Below are 27,830 nucleotides of genomic sequence, written 5' to 3'. Positions count from 1 at the left end.
CTGGTTAACTAATAAATATTTGCCTATTGAGCCCTGCTAGTATCTAGTTATGTGTTTTTCTTTTTTCTGTCTCAAACGCAATCAATCTGGCTTTTATATGCACAGAGCGTTTCAGGTATTTATTTAGATACTAATCACTAAACACCAATTTAGATACTTGAATTATTATAGATAATAGACAAGGTAGAGGGAAATGAGTCCATTTTTCCATGTATGCACAAGCAGTTTCCATGTGCTTTACTTCATTTGCATCCTTACTTAGGACCAGATTTGTTATGGGATAATATTGTAACATGAAGACAGGGAGACTGAGCTCACCTTTTACTTAGAGTTTGTGTATTCATTATCCTACTTAGCCCCAAACTAATTAATATGGTTGTCTAGTAATTAAAGCCTGCCACTGGGAGTTGAAACCGCTGGGTTCTATTGCCACCTCTGTCACTGACTCATTGTGTAAGCTTTGGTCTAGTCACTTACCTTCTTTGCATTATGGTTTCCTCATCTATAAAATGGGGATAATAATTCTTACCTCCCTCACAGAATGCTGTCCAGCTTAGTGTTTGGAAAGCTCTGCAGGATTGGTGCTATGGAAGTGCAAAGGATCAGTATTATCCAAAAAAAAAAAAAAAACCAAAAGAAAAAAACCCCCCCAAAACCCTTGTCAACACTAACAACTCTTTTGCCATTGAGGTGATGGCATTTTTCTGTTGAATATGGTATTCCACTTTCCAGGCCCCAAGCAAAAATATCAATGTTCAATTTTGCTTTGACCCTGCGGTATAAGACAGCTAGAAATGAGTCCAGCATGAATCTAGTCTAATTGCTTTTTCATATTTCATAAACAACAGTTGTCTGAGAGAATATTGATTTACTAGACTGACCATATCATTTTAAAAAATCTGTCACCACTAAATAGCATTAATGGACAGTAGTTGATTAAATGAAGGTGACAAATCATAGCAAAGGAGTGTATTACTACAGTAAAAATTGTCCATATGTACAGCACATTATATGCAATACAACAAGACCTATATTTTCTTGTGTGTATGTGACTTGCAGGAGCGCCAGCTGAGGATTTGCACACACAAATGCATGCGAGCACACCTACCTCTTGATGTGCAGGCAACCATAATTTATGGACACAAGTCATGGGCATGCTAAACTGCATGCACACTTTTGAAAATGTAGGCCACATTTATCAACTGCTGCAAAGTGATATTTTCCTATTCTAAGGAGCAGAAACCAGTTTCACTCACCACAATTGCAGTAGAAATCATTAAATCTCAGTGACAGTGAAGTGACTGCTCACTATATGTTAATGAATGTTGCAAGGGTTGCCAGCGCAGATGGAAGATTACTTTTAAGTGGCTAGAACTGTATAAATAATACACATTATAACAGTTATATTACTGGAAAACACCTGCTAGGGAAAAGAAGGGCAAAAAAAGCTATTGCACATGTTGGTTAGATGGCTGTACTGCAAGACTGAACAAAAACACTGTAATGATTCAAGCCCAGATCCTGGGGTGCAGTGCTGCTGCTCTGTCTTGCACTGCCATTAGATTCTGACCCTAAACATGGCATGGGTAGCCAGAGGCGGATCACCCCAGTGCACTGGGATCCTCCATTGTTGTACAGCTGGCACAGCCTTTCAGTGTAGCACTCTTGACTGGTGTGAAATGGGTGGCAGCTGGAGCTTCCTATACACAGCAAGATTAACTTTAACCTGATTTCAGGCTGCTCTGATTTACATGTGGGACTGGCCAGGAACACAGCCAGTCCAGGATTAGGGCAGCACAAACACCACCTGAACTGTGCTATGCTCTTCTCAGCCACTACCGAGCATCTGGAGCTCTGACAATAACCACCACAAGAGCAAAGAGAATTCTGCATTAGGATTTAAGATGGCTGAAGCTTTTATGAGTCTGAACCCCCCCTTTAAAATCCTTAAGAATTCAGGCAAACCATAGGGCCAAATATGAAAATATCAGAGTGCTAAAGTCTTACTAGTGTTATCGTCTGGCAGCATCATATTCTTGAGGTTCAAAATGCAGTTGTCTGTGGACTAGAAGAATATAATATTGTTATAAGGCAGAGGGGTGCAAAGACATAGGTCCAGGAAGGCAGAGAGGAAAATGAGAAGGGCCCCTAAAAACAGAGAAAGAGATGGCGTCCCAGCAGTGAACAGGGAAAGAAAAGGAGCCCTGGGGTAATCATATAATTGTACCTGCATATGTAGATAACCGAATTGCAGAGTTTGGATTACAATCAATCTGGAGATGAATTTCCCTGGGCTGTGGGGGAGAGAGTGTGTGGGCATGTGTGCATGCACGCGCATGGGTCTGAGGGGGCTTTCTGCTCCTGTAGTCCAGTTTCACTCAACTTGTATACAGACATTCATATACACACATATGAGGAGCAGGATGTGTTTATTTCAATGTGATGATGGTGTGTGTATTTGTTACTTTATTTCATAGGAAAACTTTTTCCCCCTAAATTGCCAAGATACAACAAAATTATTTTAGGCCCAAAATACTTTTTTACTGGTCAAGAAAGAAAGAATTGTATGTTAAGGCAGAACTCATGAGAAGAGAGTTAGAAGAAGGGATTTTACCTAGGGAAATAATTAGAAGGGAAGTAAAATGTGTGGGAAGAACCTGTAGGAAAGACTACATAACTATAACAAGGATGATTCTGATATTCAGAATATCTTCCATACTGGTCAATTCATTGACTATAAGAAATAAAAACAAGATGATTAAAAAATATGGAATGCCAGTTTTTTCTCCTTAATACTGCCTCAGAACATTAACTACCAGAAAAAAATCACTATTTAGACCAAATTTCTTGCTTGCCACCACATAGTAAAGCATCTATTTTCCCTGGACTGCTGATGTATACTTTGTCATTGTAGTAACATGCTATTAATTGAAGTGTATGTATTGAGGGGGAGAATCGACTCATAAGAGATTTCTGTCTGAGGAATTCTTTCATGTATTTTTGCCCATCACGGATGTGCTAAGCCAGTGTAAAAAGAAGAAGCTGAAAATAAATAATTTAAGAGGATAACCCAGTCTAGATTACTTTTTCTGTCTTTTTCCATTACTTCAAAAAATGGACATCTTTTGTAATAGGCAGCACTTCTTTATTTAATAACATATTTCAAATGCCACCCACTGCCTATTAAAGTAGAAAGATTTGATATTTGAGAAACCTTTCATAGATCTGAGTTCTATTTTTTTGTGTGTTTAATTTTTATTTATAGTGAATCTAGTTCTCATAAAAGATTGAGAGAAGGCAAAGACTTTCAATAAATAATAATTCTTGGTTCTTAAACTGTATCTTCCAGACAAGTATCTCAAAGTGTTTTGTCAGTGACTTTAATTGGAGCAGACTTTGGTCTTTAAGTCCTCGGAACATGCCTCTGAGGTAGAGAAGTATTAATTATCCCCTTTTAAGGGTGACATTTTCAAGTGTTCTCTAATTTTGGGTGCCCAATATTAGAAAATTAGTCCCTAATCTTCAGAGGTGCTAAGCACCCCAGTCTTCAAACTGAAGCCAACAGCTGGGCATCCAAAACTGAGACTTCCCCAAAGTCACAAAGGAAGGTTATGGCAATTGAATTGTGATGATGGTTTTTGTGATGTAGATCTCTCTCCATTGGAAACTTGACGGAGACCACTAACATATTTCACATTGGCCATCGAAGAGCACCTGGATGTCAATACCAGTCCGAGTTATAATACAAGCAGTGGGAGAAAGAAAAAAAATCTTTGTATCCCCTTAGGAAGCTCATGAGCCATTCAGTCCTAAGCCCTCTTTCTTCTAGGATTTCAAAAGTGCCATCCCTTATAATTCTGCATCTTAACTCTTTCTATTAACAATGGGCCAGATTCTAATAGAAATTATAGTGGTGGAAGTCTAGAGTAACAGTTGACTTAAATGAAATTACTCTTGATGTGCATTAGTGTAATAGAGGCCTGGTCTACACTGACAATGTAGGTTGATGGAACATGGCTTACATTGAACACATAAAGTATGTCTCCCCACTGGCATGTCAGTTCTGCTGACCTAAATCGCGGTAAAATTTGACTTAATAAAACCACCTCTGCAAGTGGTGGAGCGCTGAAGTCCAATTGTGTGGGTCAATGAGCATCAATGTAGGCAGAGTGCAATATAAATCAATATCATTGACCTCTGGGAGGTATCCCATAATGCCCCAGGAAATTTTGAATTCCCATTTCCTGTTTGGTCAGCGTGGAGAGAGCTCTGTAGCTGAACTGCTCATGGCGACTGCACGCCCCAAAACGCGCTCCAGCATGGAGTCAACATGAGGTCTTGGATCTCATCAGCCTGTGGTCTGAAGAGTCTGTTCTGGCTCAGCTCTGAGCCAGCAAAAGAAATGTGGATATCTACGAGAAGATATCGTGTGGTGTGGTGGAGAAGGGCCACAACAGGGATGCTCAGCAGTGCCTCGTTAAAATCAAAGAGCTGAGGCAGGCATATCAGAAAACTAGGAAGGCGAACAGTTGTTCTGGCTCGTCACCAAAGACGTGCCACTTTTATGAGGATTCATGTGATTCTCGGTGGTGACCCCACCACTGTACCACCATGCAGCATCGATATCCCCCACAGAATTCCAGTCCAGGATGAATGAGGAGGACTGTGTGGATTAAGAGGAGGAGGAGGAGGAGGAGGAGAACAGGAGCCAGGTGAGCAGGGTATCCATTCTTTCTGAGAGACAGTACCTGTTATGCCAGAGCAGCCCAGCCGGACACAAGATTTCATGATTGATGCCGGTGAAAGCAAATCTGGTGAGTGTGTATAGCAAATTGCATTTCTGTGGTTATAGCCCCAGTCCACCTTCTTATTTCTTGGAAAAAAGGAGTTTGTGATGGGATGAGCTTCCTGGGTTTTGGTCCACTTAAGCAGAGGGTTACCCCCAGAACAGACTATTTATGTGCACAGGGCTGCTTCGAGAATCCTCGGTGGATATCTCCAGGAAACTTTCATGTAGGAACTCTGCAATCCTTTGCAGAAGGTTTCTGGGGAGGGCAGCCTTATTCCTTCTGCCACAGCAAGACACTTTTCCCCACCACTCTGCTATTAAATGAGCAGGCATCATTGTGGAACACAGCATAGCAGCATAAGGGTTAGGCCTGTACTCAGATGCTTGCATCAAATCTTCCCTTTCCACCTGTGTTACCCTCAGGAGACTGATATCACACATAGTCACCTAGGGAAGATGGTGCAAGTTTACAGTACCCAAACAATATAGTCACTGCATGTTATTCTCCTGCCATGGACTGTGTTCTAGGCCCCAACACAGACAATTACTAGCCATGACATTTTTGGCCTGGGTGTTAGGTGTCTGGGAACTGGTGCCCCTATTTTTTCTCCAGCGACACTTCACCCACACCCTCCTCCAATCCCTTTGAACCACCTCCTCCCAAACCAGTCTGTGGGATGGTAAAGGGAAGCCCAATGATCATGCTCCTTGATTAAGTGTGGATTGGGGAGTTTAGTGCTACGGAGACTTCCCTATAATGGATGCAAGAGCCTCTTACTTACCATGGGTGGAACGCCACTCCGACCTGTGCAATAGGTACAGATTGGTATGTGGCTCTGGCTTTGCCTTGTGAATATGAAGGGGAGTTCTTTTTACATTGTAATATTTCTTTTTGTCCATGGGTCTAGCTAACAATGGAAACTTTGTGCTTTACTTTCCTTTGCTTTCCATGGCCTTCACCCCGCTTCACTGCCTGCAGAGCGCCTTTCCCAGATTAGAAGGCAAAAAACACCAACTCGGGATGACATGTTCAATGAACTAATGAATGCCTCCGGGGACACAGAGCTAAGAGCCGGGAGGATGTCCTTCTCAGAAAAACTGAACACGGACGTGGAAAACAGAAAATCAGCCCAGGAGCAGGAGCATGCAATGCAAGAGGAGATGTTGCGTATTATGAGGGATCAGTCTGACATGCTGAGGTGTCTGGTAGAGCTCCAGGAAGAGCAGTGGCAGGACAAACTCCCTCTGCAGCCCCTGCAAAATGCTCAAACAACAAGCTGTTTCCCAGCCCTCCCATCCCCAAGCACTCGAGGAGGAGATTGAGCAGGGTGCAGTATGTGCTGCACTCCACGTTTGCATGTTTTCCAAAGTCACTACCCTTCTTAGCAGAAGTCTATTGATGGCCCAGCACACTTGCATCACAGCAGCTCCCACAGTGGATTTCCTGACTCTGAATTGATTCCCAGCTGACCGGTAGCAGTCTGGGGTTGCTAGCTTCCATAGAGTGATGGCCACTAGCTTCTCCACTGTCAGAGCAGGTCTCAAGTGAGTTTTCATGTGCTTCATGGCTGGGGACAGATCCATGCAAAGTTCAGTGAAAGTGGCCTTTCACATACGAAAGTTCTGCAGCCACTGCTCATCATCCATATCTTCATAACGATGTGATCCCACCAGTCATTGCTTGTTTCACAGGAGCGGAAGTGGCGCTCCACTGACTGAAGATGCTGCGTGACAGCCTGCAGCAAATGGGAATTGTTTTGCTCTATGGCTTGTAGCAGGGAGGCTTCAGTAACATCGCAATTTTCAGCACTGCGGCTCGTCTTGCCCTTGAAAATACTGCAGGATAAGTTGGGAGGAGTTTGTGATGCTCACACAGCTGAACGGGCTCTATGCCTCTCTGGCAATGGCGTGCGCATGGCAGAGATGGGTTTGGAAAAATGGCAAGAAAAAACGTTCATCTGTTTGTTTTGGACAAGATGGGAGGGCAGAGGGAGCATGTTGCACATGGGAGGATGACAACCTTCCCAAAAGGCACTATGGGTAGTTGCACTGTGGGATAGCTACCCACGGTGCACTGCTTTGATGGAAGCACAGCTGGTGGGGATGCAAACCCCTGACGCAATGCATGTGGTGTGATCACACGCCTCCGACTTCTTAAGTTCAGTGAGTGAAAATTGACTGAAATTAAATGGACTTCACTCCGCAGTGTAAACATACCCAGAGATCAGAATCTGTGCCAGTGTGTCAGAGAGTATTGCATATTTCAACATCAAAGCTCTAAAATACATAACCTAGGAAGAAAATCTAGCAAGAAACTGTTAACTTACTGAGTTTTTTCATGCAGTCTCGAAGTCTGGTTTCTAAATTGAGCACCCTCTGATGTAGTTCCTCATAGTCATAGGCACCAATTTCTTCCTGAATCCCAGTAAGAACTGCAGACAGATTCCTAATTTCCTCCTTGAATTGGGTGATTAATTTGGCATCAGTTTTGTACTGTTCCAGAACAGGGATCAATGGCAAGAGCTCATCCATCTTTTCCTTCAACTCCTGCAAAAAGCAGTCAATAGTGCATGAGAGCAGCTTAAAGGAGTTCAGTTCCCTAACTCCCTTTAACATAATATTTTGGACTGATTATTAAAATGACTTTACAAATTCGTATTGATTTTAGTTTCAGATCCATTATTAGCGTATTGTGAAAGTCTAGGAAAATCAACAGTATGTGTTGGATAAAATGTAAAAGTGAATATTTGATTTCTACTGAAAGTACAAAAATAATTATAAAAGATTGGAAATAAACTGTCTGACACCATCTTTCCCTCTGCATGATACAAAACTCCCATTGACCATATTTTTCTTGAGAGAAGGTGACCAGAACTGACCATTCTGTTCCAGGTGAGGATATAGCACTGATGCAGTAACATTATCATATTTGAACTTATTTTCTATTTAATTCTTTATAAATATGAATATTTTGTTTACTTTTTTTTACTGCCACTGCTCTTTGAGCAGATGTTTTCATTGATCTGCCCACAATAATGTCTAGGTCTTTTTTTCCCTAAGTGGCTAGAGTTCAATTTAGAGCCCAACATTGATATGATAGATTCAAATAATACTGGTCAATATGCATTTGCCTTAAGTGATTTTCATTTGCGATCTGCCATCTTCCCATTCAACTAGTTTTGTTAGAGACCTCTGAAGTACCTCAAATTCTTCTCTAGCCTTAACTAAATTAAATAATTTTTTGTCATCTGCAAATTTTTGCAACCTCATCATTCTTGCTTTTTCCCAGATCATTGATTAATGTATTAAACAACACAGGTCCTACTTTGGCGTGTTGGGACATCCCACACACAAACTTTTGCCATGTTGAAAATTGACCATTTCCCCCCATTCATTGAATGTTGTCTGTCAGCCGTTTCTAATCCATAATGGCTATTTATCTCTTTTCCCATGACTAAAATACACTTAATATCCTTTTGTCAGGGAGGTTTTTTTTTAAATAAGTCAATACATTATGGTTCTTTTTCAGTCACTAATCTGTGGACAACCTCAAAGAATCCTAGTAAGATTAGAGGTTTTTCTTTTATGGAAGGCAAGTGGGTTTATCCTTTTCAGATCATGTTCAAATAGGTGTTTTATAATTCCATTTATAACTTAAAGAAACAGCAGGACTTCCATGAGAAAAAGAGAGAAGGAGATGCAAGCCTGGACAGAAAAGGGAGAAAAAGAGATGGAGATACAGGTTTGACAGTTGCCAGCACAGAGATAACAGTGGTCCTGGGAGGAGATGAGATCCACCCAGGGGGAAAGCATAGAGGGAAAAAAATGAGGAGACCAAAGTTAGAGCCCTGGGGAACAACACAAGACAGAAGAGAAGGCGGATTAACAGAAGGTGACTCTGAAGTAATGGTAGAAAGGAAATCAGGGACGAAGAGTGTAATGGAAGCCCAAGCAAGAAAAAGTGGACGGGCGACACTGTCAAAGGCAACAGAGACATTGGGGGTTGGAGACGCCAGAGTAGCACAGGCACTGACACATGCTGAGGTAGGACGGTGTGTGTGTGTGTGTGTATGTAATTTATTACATTTTCATTCGTATTAAAAGATGCAATAAACAATGTGAAAAGGTTTAAAGTTGCTGTAATGGTGATCCTGCACATGAGGTGGAGAGGAAGGAGGGATGCAAGGCCAGAGTTAACTTTGTTTGAGGAAATTTACCTCTGAATGTCCTGCCTTTTAAGCATGTTTTGTAATAATTACAGTAGTAAAATAATATTTGCTTATAAATTAATATGTACCCCCCCATTTTAACACTAACTTAATGGATGTCTTTTTTTCACCTTGGAATTATTAATTCCAGAGAAAATCCTTAGTTGTTGTCAGTGTATTTTACACATAGCTATTTTAAGCACTAGAAAATGGCATTTTTAAAATTGCATGTCAAAATGTTATTACTATAAATGCATTTACAGTAGCAGGATTTCCCTCTGCTGCTCTGGCTTATTGCTTTTACTCATGAGGGTACTTCCATTTACTGTGTATGTCCAGAAATTTTTGAATGAAAGTAGTATAGAGAGGGCTGGGAGGAGAGTTTATTATTATTTTATTATTATAAAAACTGTGCATACAGCACCATAAACTCACAGCAATTTACAAACACATATTAATAACTTTCTCTGCCCCAAAGATCTAAATTTGTGAGCCCAGTCTTGTCCCCACTGAAGTAGGAGCAGTCACTGACTTCAGTGAGAACAGGATCAAGTCCTAAGAAATTTCAGTGACTAGAATTACAGGACTACTATGTTTGGTATTTCATTTTAAAATTGACTTCATAGTTAGAGCGTCTTCTCATGTCACTAAAGGAAATGAAGATTGTGTAATCACTGTAACTATAATGATTCTTTTGATTTTATTGGTACTACTTACCCCTCTTAAAACTATTGTTACAAGAATGAATTCACATTGCAATAAAAGCAGGAAATGGCTGCATTTGTAAGCTTATTTTCCCTTTGATTTGCCCCACAATTCCCACTAGCATTAATAGGAGTAGTGTGGGGGAAGGGTGGATGGAGGGGAGAGTATCAAGGACAGGCAAACTGACAAATTTTGTGTCTCAGGAATGAGGTACAATACCAAAATTTTAGTGGATCAAAACTCTGAAAGACAGCAGTATTATTTTGACATTTCAGATTACTCTCTAATTTGATTGGCTGGCAATCTGTTTTATACTCCTGTCAAACTGAAGCTGAATGTCCACAATATCGATACAAATATCGAATATTTAAAAGGTTAGAGTAGTACAGCAGGAGTTGCCTTTGACAGCCAAATTGGGACATTCAAATTCTGATATTTTGTTCCTCTGGAAAAAAATGTAATGAGAATACAAAATATATAATGGCACAATACAATGTGGTGTTATGGCAAAAAGGGGCAAAGGTGAAAACTTTCATTACAAACTGAAAAATAGCTGAGAGGATTTATATGCAGACTTTCAGCTACACTGAGAATAAATAAGAGATTACTTGAGAGTAAGGTTATTAGTATAATTAATTACTGAAACCAACAGGAGATGTTCGGTGCTCAGTATCACTGAAAAATCAGAGTTAGGTGCCTAGTACTAGGCACTTTGTTTTGAAAATGTAAGCCTATGCTGTTACGTTTCAGCTATCATGAGCACCTCAAAAGACATAATGTTAACATAATTTTAATCCTTTTCATCCTATTTAATGGATTCTATCCTGCATTCCTTGCACACTCAAAACTCCCACTCATTTGGGCCCACTACTGCAATATTATGATATATGTCTGTAACATTGTCTCCTTAATCTAGTCCAGATGACTTCCTCAGAACTGACAATAGTAGTTTCTTACCTCTGTCAACTAGACTTGCTGACAGATACGGTGGTTAAAGTTTTTGTTCAATGAAAAATTACTAGGAAACTTAACAGGGATATTTGTGCTTATAGCACATGTGGATTAGAAGGCTGGAAAACACCCCCAAAGCAAAATAACTAACCCCCCAACCTCTAATCAGAAGCTTTTAGATCTTATTGATATTAAGTACCGGTTACAATAACTTCCCTCATTATGAACTTTACTCACTTCAGCTCTATGAAATGTCAGACAACTGTAAAAGTGCAAAGCCCTCTGGTCATTTGCTATTAATTCCCATGGCTTCCTCATTTATCACCAGTGCTTGACTGCATCTAAATCTCTCTGTATGAACTGCACATTGATACAGTAAAATAGGATTCTGTTTTTACTGACATTTCTCTAAGGTCCTAATAATTAATGGTCACTCCTTACTGCAGTTAAATTGAGTAGAGAAAGTGATTATCATAATAAAAGAGGTTAAATTATGGTTCATTTATAACATTGCTTTTGTATAAGCTTTTCAAGCTGAGATCTTAGCAGTCCATGCATTGCTTTTTAGTGCATAGCTTGCAGCAGGCTTTCAAAATTAGTATTAAAATATAACCTACTTGAAAATGCTTTGTCATTAATGTCTTCCGATCATCTTCAATTTGCCGAAACTTGGCCTTCAGCCCTTTCATTTGTGTTTCCATTTTTAAAACGTACTGGAAATCCCTCTGAGTCCGTAGGTTTAAAACTTCAATAGATTGGGACATATTCTGAACCTGTTAAAGAAGAACACTAGCTGCACTGTTTTTCTTTTCCTTGTATATGTAGTTAAATGTCAAGTAATAAAATGTCATGCCTCTGTCAATGCTTGAATCGTTAGACATTTTTTACCTCAGCGGAGCTTTGAATTCATAACTGTACAACAATACAGAAAGTGGGTCACATTCAGGCCTTGGTCACACATGTGTAATCCCACTGAAATCAATAGGATTGTTCCTCTACAAATTAGAGGAATTTGGCCCAATATCTTTACCCATCATATAATACCTTAAAAAGAAAACTGTGCGCTGAGTATTGTGACAATTCAACAAGTGGAAGAACTGTTCCAGGGCAAGAAATCATAAAGGAGGTTTGATTCAACATTCCTGAACAAAAGTGTAAGAATTCAGTAACTCAGGAAAATGGGATATTGACCTGAGTTGATTTATAATTCCATGCTACTTCATTAGCTAAACCAATTTATAGAGGATTTGCTGACATGGAGGAAGAATGGGGTACAGTTGTGATCTTGAATTTGAATTTAAGCTCCATCAAGGACCTGAACCTATACTTTGGTAAATGAAAGGCATGCTGCCATCCTGATATAGTTTGTACTGTTTTATGCAGCTCTTGCTGATTTTTTTTTCAAGTGCTCTGTATACAGCATATGGCTCTTGGAAGCAATCATTTAGCCCTGTGCTTTGTACTATTCTATTAAAGAAAACGGGCATGATTCTGATCCCTTACACTAATGAAAATCAGGAATAATTCTACTAAAGTCAGTGGAGTTACATGAGTGTGAAATCAGTGGAAGAGAGATCAGGATCAGGACCAATGAGTCTCCTTTAAGAGATGTGTGGTACTTGGGCTTTTGATAAATATGAATGCAATTTTGCAGAGCCCAATATTTTATTCTTTGGTGATGCACTAGTTTAAAGGTCAATGCTTTGGAAAACATGATCTTGGGCTTGAGACTGACATTTGCTCAAACTAGATTTTTAAATTTTAAGGAGGACTATACTACTGTTTTTGGTGAGTCATCAAAATACCCTATTTTAGGGCTTGATCCTGCTCCCATTCAAGTTAATGGCAAAATTACAGATGACTTCAATGGAAGCAGGATTGAGCCTGTAAAATGCCACGGTGTATTAAAAAAGCTTTGATCTTTTTAGCATTGTGCCTTATCTTTGCTCAAAGTTATCAATGCATGGTTCAGAAATATTCCCTAACTCTGATACAGATTATAAGATTTAATAAATTAACACCAACATTTTTGCTACTGTTATGTTCTTTAGACTGTAAGTAGACTGTAGAACTGTCTTTTTGTTCTATGGTTTTTACATCGCCTAGGACAATGGGGTCCTGGTCCATGAATAGGATTCTTAGCTGCCCCTATGATAGATTTCAATCCAGCAAAGCACTTAAGCATGTGATCACTTTTAAGCATGTGAGCAGTCCCACTGGAATTGTGCTTAGAGTGGGCATATGCTCAAATGCTTTGTTGGATCAGGACAAGAGTGCTCAGTACCTAGCAGGTTAAGCCCTAAATGGCTTGGACTATCCTACTTGCTTCTTTCAATGCTATATTGTTGAAGATGGATCAGCAAAGATCCTCATGCTGAGTCTTCTCAGTATGAAAGGGAAGCTGTTGGCTGGGTATCCTTCATGATCATGACCTTTGAAATTCACATTCAGATTCCAGATCTGTTATCCTTCAGAATATGCTACAAGGAACAACTTTTCCTCCAAGCATTTGAGAAGGGGGTGGGAGGAGAGTTGGAGAAGTTTTTGTTGTTTACTGCAGAAGGCATTATTTTAATTGCTAGCATGTATTGACTAGGGTGAAAGCAAGGCATCACATCTGAGATTTTATTGAGCAATTCAGTAATATAACAGGTGGCCAGACTGTAGGATATGTGACTGTTTATGGTTTTATAAGTAGAAAAAAATAGATAAATCTATTCAAATGAAAATCATTAATAGAAAAAAAATCACTGAGAGATGAAAAGAAATAAATGTTTCAAGTAACTGACTAAGAATATGTAGAACAAAAGAATTGTAGATACAACTAGCCCAACTGCTTCTTTGAGACAAGGACAACTTTAATTGTATATACTTTATGTATTTTTCGTCAGTGTTCACTTTACAATATAAGACAATAAAATATGTGGGAATCATAGAATCATAGAATATTAGAGTTGGAAGGGACCTCAGGAGGTCATCTAGTCCAACCCCCTGCTCAAAGCAGGACTAACCTCAGCTATATCATCCCAACCAGGGCTTTGTCAAGCCTCAGCTTAAAAACCTCTAAAGATGGAGATTCCACCACCTCCCTAGGTAACACATTCCAGTGCTTCACCACCCTCCTAGTAAAAAACTTTTTCCTAATGTCCAACCTAGACCTCCCGCCCTGCAACTTGAGACCATTGCTCCTTGTTCTGTCATCTGCCACCACCGAGAACAGCGTAGCCCCCTCCTCCCTGGAACCCCCTTTCAGGTAGTTAAAGGCCGCTATCAAATCCCCCCTCACTCTTCTCTTTTGCAGACTAAACAAGCCCAGTTCCCTCAGCCTCTCCTCATAAGTCCTGTGCTCCAGCCCCCTAATCATTTTGGTTGCCCTCCGCTGCACTCTCTCCAACTTGTCCACATCCTTTTTGTAGTGGGGGGCCCAAAACTGGACACAATATTCTAAATGCGGCCTCACCAATGCCGAATAGAGGGGAATAATCACTTCCCGTGACCTGCTGGCAATGCCCCTCCTAATGCAGCCCAATATGCCATTAGCCTTCTTGACAACCAGGGCACACTGCTGACTCATATCCAGCTTTTTATCCACCGTTACCCCCATATCCTTTTCTGCAGAGCTGCTGCCCAGCTCGTCGGTCCCCAGTCTATAGCTGTGCATGGGATTCTTCCTTCCTAAGTGGAGGACTCTGCACTTGTCCTTGTTGAACCTCATTAGATTTCTTTTGGCCCAATCCTCCAGTTTGTTTAGAAGAGATAATACATTTCCAGACATGAAGCTCAAGCAGAACATGTGTTATTTTTTCACTGATTTTGGTATGTGCAATAATTTTATGCCACAATTCACTTTAACTCATGTACTCTAAATGGGATGGGGGCAGGGAGAAGGAAAGTACCACTAGAAAACATCAGGCCCAATTTTAAAGATCTTACTCAGACAAAACCCCATTGTCTGTCCATTCTAATGGAGCTAGGAGAAAAGAATAATATTTCTTCCATTCCCTAATATATGTAGCCTTTTATCTACAGTTTCAATTGGCACTCCATTGTGATGACAACTGTATCACACCGCATCTGGTTATTAGGATCCTGTAACATACTGTGGATTTGATATAATTTGATTTTACTTAACCTATCACCTACTTGAAAATACTTTAAAAATAGTGTTGATAGCAGTCTAGATTAACTACACACTACCACACTACACTACCACATTTTTGCTAGAAAGTACTGTTAATGGAATAAATCCACATTTTTGTTGTCTTTTATGCTCATTCTAATTATTGAAGCCAACAAAATAAATCCTTTCAAAGCTATGATAAAACTTGAAATATTTCACTTTGTCAGAAGCCACTTTCTCTCAGAAACTGTAATAAACTGCAATGTGTGGCTTTATTGATGTTGTAAGATGATGGTATGTGCCCACATTTGCCATCATTTCAGTGAAAAGGAAAATAATTTATAGAGATTAAGCCTCCATGTAGAAGATGCCAATTTATCAAAGGGCTAGCTGTGAGAGGGTTGGTGTTGTGGACTTTTTTTTTTTTAAAAGATTTTTTTTTAAAATGAGTATTTTAATGCTTGGGAAACACACCAGAGTAAAAGTTTCGGAGAATGAAGTCCTCTGTTTATCAACAACAGAGCATGGGTGGTGGCAGCGCGTGCTGTCTACATTGCTTCATTACTGTGCCTTCACTCTGACCTGAAAAGACCTCCTCTAACAATGAGAGATTCCAGGCCTTGGCCTTTCTTTTGAGAGATGGCTTTAATTTTTTATGTCTGTTCCAAAACTGCAGCCAATGAATGCTGTAAAACTTCTAGGAATGAGACAACCCAGCTGATAAGAGTTCTTGCAGCTATATGTTATTAATATGAGCCCTGCTGAATGACAAACAAGCCTGATTTTGATCTCATGTACACTGGCTTTAGACTGGTGCCTTATATGAATTTCAGTGGTGGAGTTACTTGTGATTCATACTGGTGCAAATGAGATCAAAATCAGACACAATCATGAGAACTGGCTCTACCCCATCAGGTGTTGGCATAGGAGGCACACCATGTGCTTAGCTGGGGAAAGCGAAGGTGGGTGGAGCATTGCTGCTGTACACTGATCCCTGATTGGTGGAATGTGTTCCCTGCAGCCTGCATGTGACCAGGGTGATGGTAGGGGAGGACCTTGGCTGGCTGGCTGGGCGAAAAGGGGTGTTTCTTTTTTAAAGGCCCCCCTACAATGTCAGTAGTGGGGTGGAGGGGGAAATTTACAGGTATGGACAGGAAGGGCAGGAAGTAGGTGGGGCGGGATCTTTGAGATAGTAGAATACTGAAAAATTTGTGCTGGCAAATATGTTTTTAGCTCAATACTTTGTGTTGCTCTCTGCCTTGAATGTTCAGACATGCTCTTTGAGGCCCCTGAGGCTATGCATCACCATTTGTTCCACAGTAAACAGAGCTTGGTTACCAATACTGGGAATGAAGAATAATGGCTCAAGTCTTCATAACTGCAGCATTTTCCTTAATTTCTTATGCAATAGAAATAAGCTTTTACAAATTAAATGTATATGCAGTTGTGAATAAATCTGCGGTGTAAAACTCTTTAGTTGTTTGGCAGAAAAACCTTTGAACAAGCTGTTGATGTGATTAAAGGGAATGAGCTCCAAGATCCTCCTATGATGGCAATGGGGGCTTGAATCCTGGTGCTTCTAGCTACCTTGAACTGAGATTTGTAACTACTTTTTGAAGGTCAGTCTGTTTTGATACAGACATATAAATTATGGGACTCAGTTCTCTTAAAGGAAGAAATCTGGGAGGAAGAAACAAGAGAGAAGATGAAGCATTAAACTGCTGGATCAATAACTTGGATCAGGAGAGCTGTGTTGTAAAGAAACCATATGAAGTGTGATTAGTGGCGGAAAAATGGGAAGGGGAAGTAGAGAAATAACATTTGATAGATAGATAACCATTGAATGCTGTATTATATATTATTTTACAGAAGGAAAGGAGCAGATTATTATGGAAGTCTTAGTGGACAAAAGGAAGGAATACATTTGGGAGACTTACCTTCTCTAGCAGTTGTCTAAGTTGCCTGCTTTTGGCATCTCTGGAACATAGGTTTTGTTCTGGTGCAACTACAGTGCAAATACATCGGCCATCTGGGTCTTGGGCTGAACTGTACACTTGCCATCCTTCTTTGGGACTAATTTGAGTCTATAGTAATAAAACAACAAGCAAAGTAAAGGGAGTGAAATAGCTGATATTCATGAATGACTTTTTGGTTTACACACACACACAAGACGCAATTAAACCTAAGAAAATATTCTTACTCAGTTACATAACATATATATTCATAATCATGTTCCTTTTAGCTATCTTTTATTATCCCCTAAATGGATTATTGGTAATTTTGCATTTTTCCAAAGTTTTCCTTTATACCTGACTCCTTGGCTACGGCTACACTAACGGCGGCAAAGTTGCCGCCGTCAGATTGATTTCTCTGGATCGACTGAGCGGTCAGTGAAGACCCGCTCAGTCGATCCAGAAATCGACATACTAAGACCATCTTCTCAAGTGGCATAGCGCTGCGTCACCGGGAACGCGGTTCCCATCGGCGCAGTGCAGTAAAGACAACGTGCAGAAGAGGAGCAGAGAAGTCGATGGGAGTTATGCAAGTTTTTTGCGTAGTTTGCATAACTCCCATCAACTGCCGCCAAATTTCGGAGGTAAGTGTAAATAGGGTCCTTGTTAACAGTTCTTTAGAAATGTCTGACAGCTCTGCTTAATTGCAAGCGCTATATTCAGTCTGGATGAGAACAGTTTTCTACTTATGATTCAACACTAGTTCATTGATTTCATTCCTTGTGGAGGGTTTTATAGTTTTCCATCAACAAAGAACAAATATATCCTTTCTTATTGGATGACTATTACTTTAGACTAAAGGAAACTACAAAGATGGAAAGGAACAAATATTAAGTCCCCATGAGAAATCACAGTAACAGCATCCATGCTGAACCAACTCTCAGGCCTAAAAACAGGTTAGAGGGGACCCTCTTTACTTTGAAAGGTGAAATACACAGAAAAGAGCCTGGCAGTTACATAGCTATAAACACCAATAGCAATAGAGAAGCCTCAGAGAAATACAGTAAAGAATCTGGTTAGGTTAGATGAGAGGGAGCAAATTTGGATGCTGTAATGGATTCTGGAAATTGCTAGCACTTTCTGCTTTCAGCAATCATGGTAAAACTCAAAAGTTCTCCTAGTCTTATGGTTTTTTTGCAGTGGCGACCAACATCCCATCTCTATCTGCCTATTTCCCTAAATATTACATGATAAATTGGAAGAGTTGGGTGATGTTCATTGAATAAGATGTATAGAAATTTACAGAAGTCAAGATGAGAAAAGGAAATAAAAAACTTGATAATGGAGGAATTTCAGATGATAGAATTAATTCTGTTAATAATATGTAATGTTCTTGAGTATTGGATTTAGAGATGACTAGTCAAAATATAATTATGCATTCTTCTTTTTATATCTAACAAATACAGCATTAACTACTTGATTTCCAAGCTCAGATGCTAATGGCTGCCACCAGAATAATTTTGTTTTGACACAGTGTATCTGAGTCACCAGCTATATTACAAAAATGTAGTTAACATCAGTTCAAACAGTAATTATTAAAACCGGCAAGCATTAATATTGATGCTTACTGACCTAGTGTAAAATCAGCTATTGCATAGTTCATCACTACAGGGTAGATACAGTATCTCTCTAGAATGAGTTTAGAATAAAAGGTGAAAGAGTATTCCCTTGATGATGCTTCTCTGCATGTCACCTTGATGCAAGAAAAGAGTACCACCTCTTTTCTTCCATGGGATTTCTGCTGGGGTCACTGAAGAAATTAGTGACCTCTCCTTCTGTAGAGTTAATTGAAAGATCAAAACTGTAATATTCCCCTGTTGTGCTAGGAAAATAAAAGCCTATCAGCTAAAAGGATTGTAAATGGAAGACAGCTGAGCTTGCTTTAGGGTGTGCTAGAAAGACATATCTAAGGTTCATTGCTAAATCATGCCAGTTTTATGATGTTCTTCTAGCCTTTATTTTTAGGGCACAAGGAATCTAGTTTAACAGAGATGGTGAACAATAAAATCTAAACAAAATTACAGCTGCAGGGATAATTTAAATTGGTTTTGAATAGCAAGTAAAATTGTGAGCTTGAACAATTCAAGCTTGTCAAAGCAGTTAACCCTTACATTATAAGCTAAATTTAGGTTGGTGACTTCTGTGATTTTCCGTAGTTCTCACACTCAGATATTGATGTCATATGGCAGCACTGAAGCCAAGTCAAAGTTTAGGAATATATGCAGAGCCCAATGTTAGCTCATATCCCTTCTGAAGCACAGGAATACTTACCCCCAATGTACAGATATATTGCAGTCTTTGGGCCTGGTTGTGAGCTGATGCTGGTATAACTCAGGCATAACTCCATTCCTGTTAATGAAGTTTCACCAGTGTAAAATGGATGAGACACCAGAATCAGGCCCAGTCTATAGTAAAAAGGATGTGATCCAGACTGTATTGTCCAAAGAGTATTTTATATGTTCTTATAACACCACACATTTCAATCTCATTTGCTGACAAAAAAAAAGCATGTTTACCCAGACACAAATGTTCTTATAATGTGTTGTTAGATGAAGAGACACCATACAGTAATAAAAGCAATGACCATTAGATTTTTTTTAAGTGAACTATTTCACCCTTCTGATGTACATTTATCACAACGAGAAACCTTCAGGCACATGCTAGAAGTGCATTGTGATTTATCTATGAATGAGGATATATTACTCTAAATTAAGGCTACATTACTTTACTGTATTCTGTTTTTCCAGGATTCTTTCATTCACTAGGAAAGAAGTTGCAGTCATGATAGATAGATACCCTCTCTCTCTCTCTCTGTCTAATCTATCTAATCTGCATGTGTGTGACTGTGCATGTGTGTGTATAGTTTTTTCACATACCTGCACTGTTTTTTTTGTTTTTTTTTTGTTCTTTCCCATTTAATCCCAACCTCAAACAGAAGTTGTTCTGCCTCATAGGGAAGGAGCTAGAAGGCATCAAAATCTTATGAAAGCTGCAGAATTCAAACCCCAAATGCAGGCTTACTGTCGACAGGTCTTAGTAAGAGGACAAGAAAAGAAATAACCAAGCTGGAAGAGGAGAAACAAAAATATTTTTGCTAGTTCTTAACAATCTTATGGAAACAGAAGTACGCCCCTGCTAAAGTTAATATTTAATGTTATTGTGGAAGGCAGCTATGCTATAAAAATGACAGTACTCGACCCTGAGAGGTTTCTTTTACCTTTAAACTACCAGATATTTCAATATGAGTGTTATAGCTGTGTCCATTGTCACTACTGTCTGGGCAAATGCTTTTTATTGCAATATGTATAATTTCTATGACTAGTTGTGTATAAACTCTATGGGAAAAATTTTCTTCTTGTATAACTCCACTGATTTCAACAGAGTTATTCCAGCAGAGAATTTGGCCCTATCGTTTTGCTCCCCCTTCTCTCCCCTTTGTAGCAGTCTTTTTTAGCTCAGGTGAAAAGAAGTAGTTAAATATAAAGGAGATGAGGGGTTTTGTTCCTTTCTTTCTTGTACAAAATATACAATTTTTCAAGTTTTGTGTGTCCTGGGGAAACATATTTAGGGAGTTTTATAATAGCAAGATTCAATTTGAACTGTATATTGCTCATGAATGTACCTTGGTGGATTTCTGAGAATATATTGGCAATATATGCCCAGGTGTCAAAGATGAGTACTGAACCCCCAATATATTGGGTCTTGCCTCATAATGTTGCATTTTAGAAATTACATGCCACAGAAATAAGAAGTCTTTACAACAAGGTGGCTAAAACAGAAGAAATTCTCTGGACTCTGATACACTAGAGAATAGGATGTTTTCATAATACCAATGTTGCAAGGCTGCTCTACTTCAGATAAAAGGCGTTTATCCCTGTGTGCCAGCTTTGCTGACACTTCTACTACCTCACATCTCACTAAAGCATGAAATAAGCATGGTTCCTCCATCTTAACGAGAGCAAACAGTGTAGTTTAAGTAATGACAAAACGTACACACTATGGGCCAGAGCCTCAGTGGGTTTAAATCAGCAGAAATTCATTGAAGTCAAGGGAGATGTTAGTTTACACTAGCTCAGGATCTGATCCTGTAAATATATATATAGCTATATATATATGTATAGTGTGTGTGCCTGTGAGTGTGTGTGTCTGTCTCCCTTAGCTAGTCAAGCACAGATTTATACTAGAGTTAAGTGACCCATCTGACTTGTGGATGTCGGTAGGAACTAGAGACCTGCCTCATATAGTTCAATGTGAAAATTAGTTATATTTTAAGAAAAATGGAGGATTCCCCATCCCCTCACAACACAGTGTTGTACTAACATAAAATCTCATTTCTTTAGGATAACAATACCCTGAATTAAAAAGTAACAATATTAAAATCTTTGTATGCAATATTTTTTCCTGTCCACATACAATCAGACAATTAAATATTGATCAGTAAATTAATCACTTTTAGCTACGACTGAAATTCAGTCCTGAGAATAGTAAGCTGGTCTACTCTGATTTCATTTACACTGAAAGTACACAGATAGGATTTCTCAAGTATTTGGTAGAACATATTCTGTTCCAACTTCATTTGTTCCTTTACCAATGCTATTGTAGAGGTGCTAGAGTTCACCTGTCTGATTGAAATATTAATCTAATTTTTAGATTACATGTAGAAGTTCATAGAAAGAGTTAACACTTTTTCTTTAGTTCTACATAAACAGAGACTGCTGTATGTTGTGTTAAAATTTAGTGACATATGAATATCAAATACAAGTAGTGGAAGAATTTAACTAATTTAACTAATAATTCATCTTCTCCATTATTTCCTAATCAGCCTGCATAAAAGTCTTGGGGCCAAACTGAAAAGTACCTATTTTCTTTTCTTTTAAAAAGACATTCCTTTGCTTGACCGCTTTGCAAATTAAGAAAATAAAAATATTGATTGCATATTAAAATGAAAAATCATTTTAGATGGCAATGTTACAGATTGTAGGTTTCTTTTCAGTGATCTTACTCTGTAATACAACAGTATACATTTTCTGGAATAGTAAATATGGAAACAAATCTAAGCTAAAGAAACAAGTATTTTCTTGGATATTTTTAACATTTCATACTCAAAATATGAAGCCTTTTGTTCTTAAGTACTTCATTTAAAAAAAAATGTTTCCCTTCTATAGTAAGTCTGTAGCATCCTCACAAATGCTGTGCAGCGTGAAGTGTCCAGACAGAAGCATGCATTAAATTACAGCATAAAGATTAGCAGCTCAAAAAGAGATTTACAAAGAGGCAACTTAAACATAGCCTTTGTGGTCCCTTAAAATACCATTTCAGCATGAAGATGGCTTACAACACATCAGAGCTACTTACTAGTGTATCTGAAGTGGATAGCCTGGTGACATTTAGTCCTACCAGAGACGGGAGAGTTTGGGACATCCAGTTAGAGATCATTGCCATGGTACTAAGAACAGCACCAAGCTTGAGCAGTGGAGGACTCATTGCTGTGGAGCTAATGAGTTTTCATAGTGACTGATTATCATCCTAGTGCAGGCTGGCAGGGAGAGGCGTGACTGCAGCACTCAACAGCCACAGCATGAAAGGATATCAACCTCCCCAGATTTAATCATCCATTAAAAACACACACAGCCTCCCCCGGCCTCTGTTCTTCTACCCTGACCAACAGATATTTCAACAGACTGCCTTATACTGACCACTAAGCCATTCTTCAGATGTCAATAATTATCACAGCTTTCATATGGGTCGGGGGGAGGGAAAGAAGTTTAAGGTGCCACAGAGTCAGTTGCATCTAGTTAGTTCAACTTCTGCAGGCTGATGTGAGGAATTGTCTAAAATGTCAAATCAACCAACCAAACAAAACCCAGATGCTCACTCCCCACCCATCCCTCACAACTCCTTCTCCTTAATTAAAAATATGCCTGGGAACATTTCTAATACAGTACTTTGTATTTACATTCATCTCCATTAATGGTGGAAAGGATTATTAGAGAGGCCAAGAAAACACAAAGGCTGTCCTTCTCAGAAATGGTTACCTAAAACTGCTATCCATTGATTTTGGAGTAGTCACTTAAATTATCAATATCAATAACTCCACAGTTTGCAAAGCTTGTTATTACACAATCACGCGCAGTACAGAAGTAGAGTAACTGCAGAACAAATATCTATGCTACTTTTGAGAAGAGGACAAAAATAATTATGCATGGTTCAGGGAAGAGAAAAGGGGTTACTGATTCCTTACATCTGCTTCAGGGACTTCTATTGTCTAATGTGACACAATGATTTTTTTAAAGTTCAATGGCAGTTTGTATTTATTTATAGGGAAGTCACAAAATAATGTACAAATAACATAACAAAAGCTTGTACCACAGATTGTGCAATATGGGTAATTTAAAAGTATAGTATGTGCATTTTGAATATGACTCTAAAGAGGGTAGGTAAAATGTTTTTTTAACAGTATTTACTTGAAAGAGTACTTGGTTAAAAGTTTGTAAGGATTCAGAATATTGTATATGTTCCTAAGACGAATGCTGGAGTTTGCTTCAAAATTTACTTCCAAAGAAATATATTTTTCTTAAACAAGTTTGGCAGGTGATATGAAAAAATCTTTAATGAAATTGAAAAAGATACATATTTATATAGAAGTGTGGAAGCTCACGAATGCATTCCCTAGAATTAAGCTTTCTCACTCCCCAGAAAAGCATTTGAAATTCTCAGAGCTTGTGTTCCAAATTCATGCTAGACTTCCCTCTCCTAAAATGCTTTTAAAATTATTTCAATTAACCCCTGTTATTTAACCAAGAAATACAGAAAATCAATCATTGTCTTTTTAAAATCAAGAAAAGCAGGAAAAACACACCGAGAGCTACCATATAATCTTACAAGGGACCTTGTGGCCCAAAGGCTCACCAGCAAATACAAGAGAGATGGCATGTATCTAAATATTAAATACTTTTGCAGAATTACACACTGAACTATAATGTTACAACCTTTTTTCAGTATTTTGAAACTTAACTCACTGAAGAGTGCATTTGGAAACCCATGAGATTTTAGTAATGCTATAACCACCTAAAGCAAAAATCCTTTTGAAAAATGTGTTTCCAACAAATCAACAACAATTAACAGAGAGTTTAAAATGTGAGGCAGATTGTAGGTTTACTTATATATAAGCCTCTTCAACATGAATGATAAAACATTGAATGTTGGCAATTTTTACCCTGTATTTTTTATTAGGCATGATAATAAAAAATCTAAGTATGAGGAATTTTTGGTGCCCCCCTTTTCAAATATTATAACTACTACAAACATTACACCATTTATGGGTTTTTGTATGGGTTTTATTTGGAAGGTCATACAACATTAGATAGAGCGGGTAAAATCCTGGCCTCATTTAAGTCAATGTCAAAACTCCCATGAACTTCAATTGGGCAGGATTTTAACCACTCTGTCTAATGTGAGTAAAGTAGTAAGATCTTCCACCCAAAACCCATATATACCCTTTTATCCAAGGATCTCAAATTGCGATACAAATACTAATTAGTTATAATTCACAATGCTCTCTGAGGTAGGTAAATAATATCTCTATTTTACAAAGGGGGAAAACTGATATAAGGAGGGTAAGTGATTTGCCCAGGGTCACGCAATAAGTCAGTGGCAGAGATGGGGCCACAACCAAGGAGAATTTCTTTTCTTATTTCTAACAAATAACACTCCCTGCTCTGTTGTGTTTGACTTTCACCATGTAAACTAGTCTCCCTTAACAAAAGTTTGTTGGCTCGAATGCTTTTTAGATACCAATTCTGACTAGTCAAACTTAATGGGCCTGATCCTGATCTTGTTTACACTGCTTCTACACTGGTGTAACTCCATTGACTTCATCTAATTTACACCAGAATTTATGAGAGCCAAATCAACCTAAATGTATCAGTTATATTGATTTGTGCTACATAATTTCTGTATTTCAACAAATACTTTGCCTTGGATATTAAAACAAATGTTAATAGGTTGGATGCTCAGATGTACCAAGTAAAGGAGGAGGCAAAGGTGGCTCTACATTACCTCTACTCCTTCCCTGAGCTTGAGGGCAGCTGGAGATTGAACCAGACAGAGTAACCACAAGGCTGTTCTAACTAAAGCTGGCTGGAGCGCTTCCCGAGGGTTCAGGATTTCCGTCTGGTTCTAACATATCTCTGGAAGGCCTCCTACTACATCAAGGCTGGGGGCAAGGGTGTGCTGTAAAGACTCCTATGCCACTATTATCCCAGCCAAAGATTCACCTGCAGTGGGTAAGGGCTGAGGAGAGGGGGATCCTCAGCTGCCTAACTAAGGCAGCCTTAAGTCCCATTTATGTCATTGGATTGGCTCCAAAGGGTAATAACCAAGGCCAAGAACCTAGCAATGATGTGTCTATTATGTTTATATTTATAGACAAATGTGTAAAAATGGATCTTTCAAGAACTTGTGGTCCTTTTTATATGACTACTGTACACAAATGCACAATGTACACAAATGTACTCAAGGTTTATTATACTGTTTACACCAGATTCTGCTAAGAAGAAGTTTTCACCATTTGTAATACAATCATTGATTGGTTTCCCACAAACTGGATGATTGTGCTGTGTTAACATATAAGTCCTGCTGACATTCCTTACATTGTACTGCTCATGTCCAAAAAGCTGCGGTTTCTTTTTCTCATGCTCACGCTACCGCACACTAATATGGGACGAGACGCATACTCCGATCTTCACACAAAAGAAGTTGAGCAGCCAACCACAATTTCTCCCTCCACAGTTAGAAAAAAGTAGTAAATGCTACAATATTTTACATGGAACCATTTCTTGAAGGGGATTCTACCTTCATCCTGACCTCCTCCCCAAACAAATAAACCACCCAGAACCACTTCCTCTCTTCCATATTTCCCCAAATCATATAGAGCTCATGCAGTATTTAAAATTGCCTGTAAGTGCCCAGCATCTGCACATTTCTTTGTCCAGGGGACTTGTCAGATCACAAAGGGACCGTTTTCTCTACTCTTCCTTCCCCTTTCATAGAGCCTGTTGTACAGGGATCTTCCTTTCAACACAGTTGGGCTGGGTGTGTCCTCCTTCCTCTGTAAGTATTTATCCCACCCTCCACCATATTGCTCACAAGCGATAGGCCCAAAGCACTCCTTTCTGCAGGGCTGCGCATGCGCCTGCCAGTGTTCCCAGTCCCAGTGACTCTGAGTGAGAAGACTGGCTTTGAATTCAGAACCCAAATGCATTCTCCTTGCAATCTCTGGGAGGGAAAATATTTTTGTGAGGATTGGGAGCCAGCAAACTCTAATCCCACCTCTGCCATTGACTCATCCACTGTCGGCCATTTAACCTGTCTCTTACTCTGTCTATAAAATGGGCTAATATTTTATCATGGATGCCATGAGAACCAATTAGTTAATGTTTGTGAAGCCCATTGAAGATGTAAAGTGCTATATATCAATGCTAATTATTATTATTACTATGGCCATTTCCTTTCCCTTCCCCTTTGAAAATACATAACTTCCTTGTTTGGCAGGTTTCCACATACTGAGCGGCTGCCCACACTATATTACATTAAGCAAATTAGCCCAGTTTCTGAAGAGAATCCCCTGGGGGGTATCTGAGTGGTGTGAAACTGAATTAGGAAAATGTATTTCAGTTGTGAAAATTTGCTTGAGTTAAACAGTTCTAAAAAGTTACAGTAAGTTATTTGGAAAGGATTGACTCGCTCCTCATTTATCTGACATAGGATTTATTCTTAACCAAAGCCCCAGTCTGAAAGAAGGCAGAAAACTGGCAGCAGCATAATGAGAAAAAATGTCTAAGTGTAAAAATATAGAACATTTATATATCTTGTTTGTAGGTGACTCAAAATAAATAACTGAAAGCTAGTGCTGCAGTATACAAAGCGAGTTTTAATAGCTGGCAAGAGCACTGACACTCATCCGCCTTTTTTAACCTGTCAATGTGTATTACTTTGCTCAGGGGTGCAGATGGAAGTTTCCACACAAACAGAACCTCAGACTGCAATGCAAAAGTCCTAGTTATGGTCAGGCAGATATTCAGACTTTAAACAAAAGAGCCCTGTTACGCTGCTGGATAAAACAATAAAATCCTCAGCCATTTGGGACATTATCCCAAGGACAACTCGGGGAGCATTACAATAAAAATACATTACATCCATAAAAAGAACGGAAAAATGTGAATTGGTCCCTTACTAAGCTAAGAAGAACTCTTTCATTATGAAGTCATTTCCTTTACTGAGGCCCACACTTAACTCACATTATTGTGTACTAAAGAGAGAGAAACCTAATAGCAGATTTCTTGAGAGCATTTGGCTGCTCCAAATGCCAAGACAATAGTGTGACAAGGCCATAATCACTGGCTTACAAAAGTTTAGAATATGCAACTAGAAGTTCTGAGCTCAAAGATCTTTAAGATCTCCATGTGGTAAAGTAAGACAGAGATTCAGAGCCAAATGAAATGTGCATGTAACCTACAGGTGAGTGTGTTTCATGGGGCTCGTTAGCACAAGCTGTAGGAGCTCATGCTTTTTTTGCACTGGAGGTTGCTGAATCATGCCCCAGTGTATCACCCATGGCCATCACATCAGCATGTATATCTAGTGCATAGTGCAGATCTCAATTCTCCAGAGAGCAGGTGGAAGTGGGGCATGGGCAGGGATCCACTGGTTGTGCATAAATGGCATTGCTGCTTCAAACATTGGGGTGATGGCACTTCTGGAAGTGGCTCTCCATGTCTGGGAGAAGAAGGTGTCTTCTTGCTTTTTGTCTTCCTGCCAGGTAAATGGGCTGAGCACTGTCTTCAGGATTAGGCCAAAATGTACACTAGTGACAAGGTGCCTCATTTTGGATCCATCAAAGCAATCGTGTATCATCAGTAGGAAGGGAAGAAGGGAAATGTAATAATCAAATCATGGTCTAATATGATTTTAGGACTGAACAGACTCTCATCCATAGAGTAAATACTTAAATCCTAGCTGTGCTTTTCAGAAGGAAAAGTTTAGAA

At 39.1% G+C, this 27,830-nt stretch overlaps 1 protein-coding gene across 2 annotated transcripts in view; it reads right to left on the bottom strand.

Moving 5' to 3' along the window:
• Nucleotides 1–22,269, bottom strand: part of OLFM3 (olfactomedin 3) — a 31,743-nt gene extending 9,474 nt beyond the window's left edge. Inside the window, exons 1-5 of one of the 2 annotated variants that reach the window (XM_067538236.1) lie at nucleotides 22,124–22,269; nucleotides 21,246–21,260; nucleotides 16,711–16,846; nucleotides 11,271–11,426; nucleotides 7,117–7,336 (exon numbers count right to left, since the gene is read on the bottom strand). In XM_067538236.1, coding sequence (XP_067394337.1) covers nucleotides 7,117–7,336; nucleotides 11,271–11,426; nucleotides 16,711–16,846; nucleotides 21,246–21,260; nucleotides 22,124–22,269 — 673 coding nt within the window. Of the gene's footprint in view, nucleotides 1–7,116; nucleotides 7,337–11,270; nucleotides 11,427–16,710; nucleotides 16,858–21,245; nucleotides 21,261–22,123 lie in introns of both variants that reach the window. The other variant, XM_067538235.1, reaches the window with a different exon arrangement.
• Nucleotides 22,270–27,830: the final 5,561 nt, after the last annotated feature.

This window comes from Emydura macquarii, unplaced genomic scaffold (genome assembly GCF_026122565.2).
Source record: "Emydura macquarii macquarii isolate MOO-44397 ecotype Brisbane River unplaced genomic scaffold, CSIRO-AGI_Emac_v2 contig_480, whole genome shotgun sequence".
NCBI classification, from domain to species: domain Eukaryota; kingdom Metazoa; phylum Chordata; order Testudines; family Chelidae; genus Emydura; species Emydura macquarii.
The sequence above is the reverse complement of the archived record's forward strand: the minus strand, read 5'-3'. Positions and strand labels throughout refer to the sequence as shown.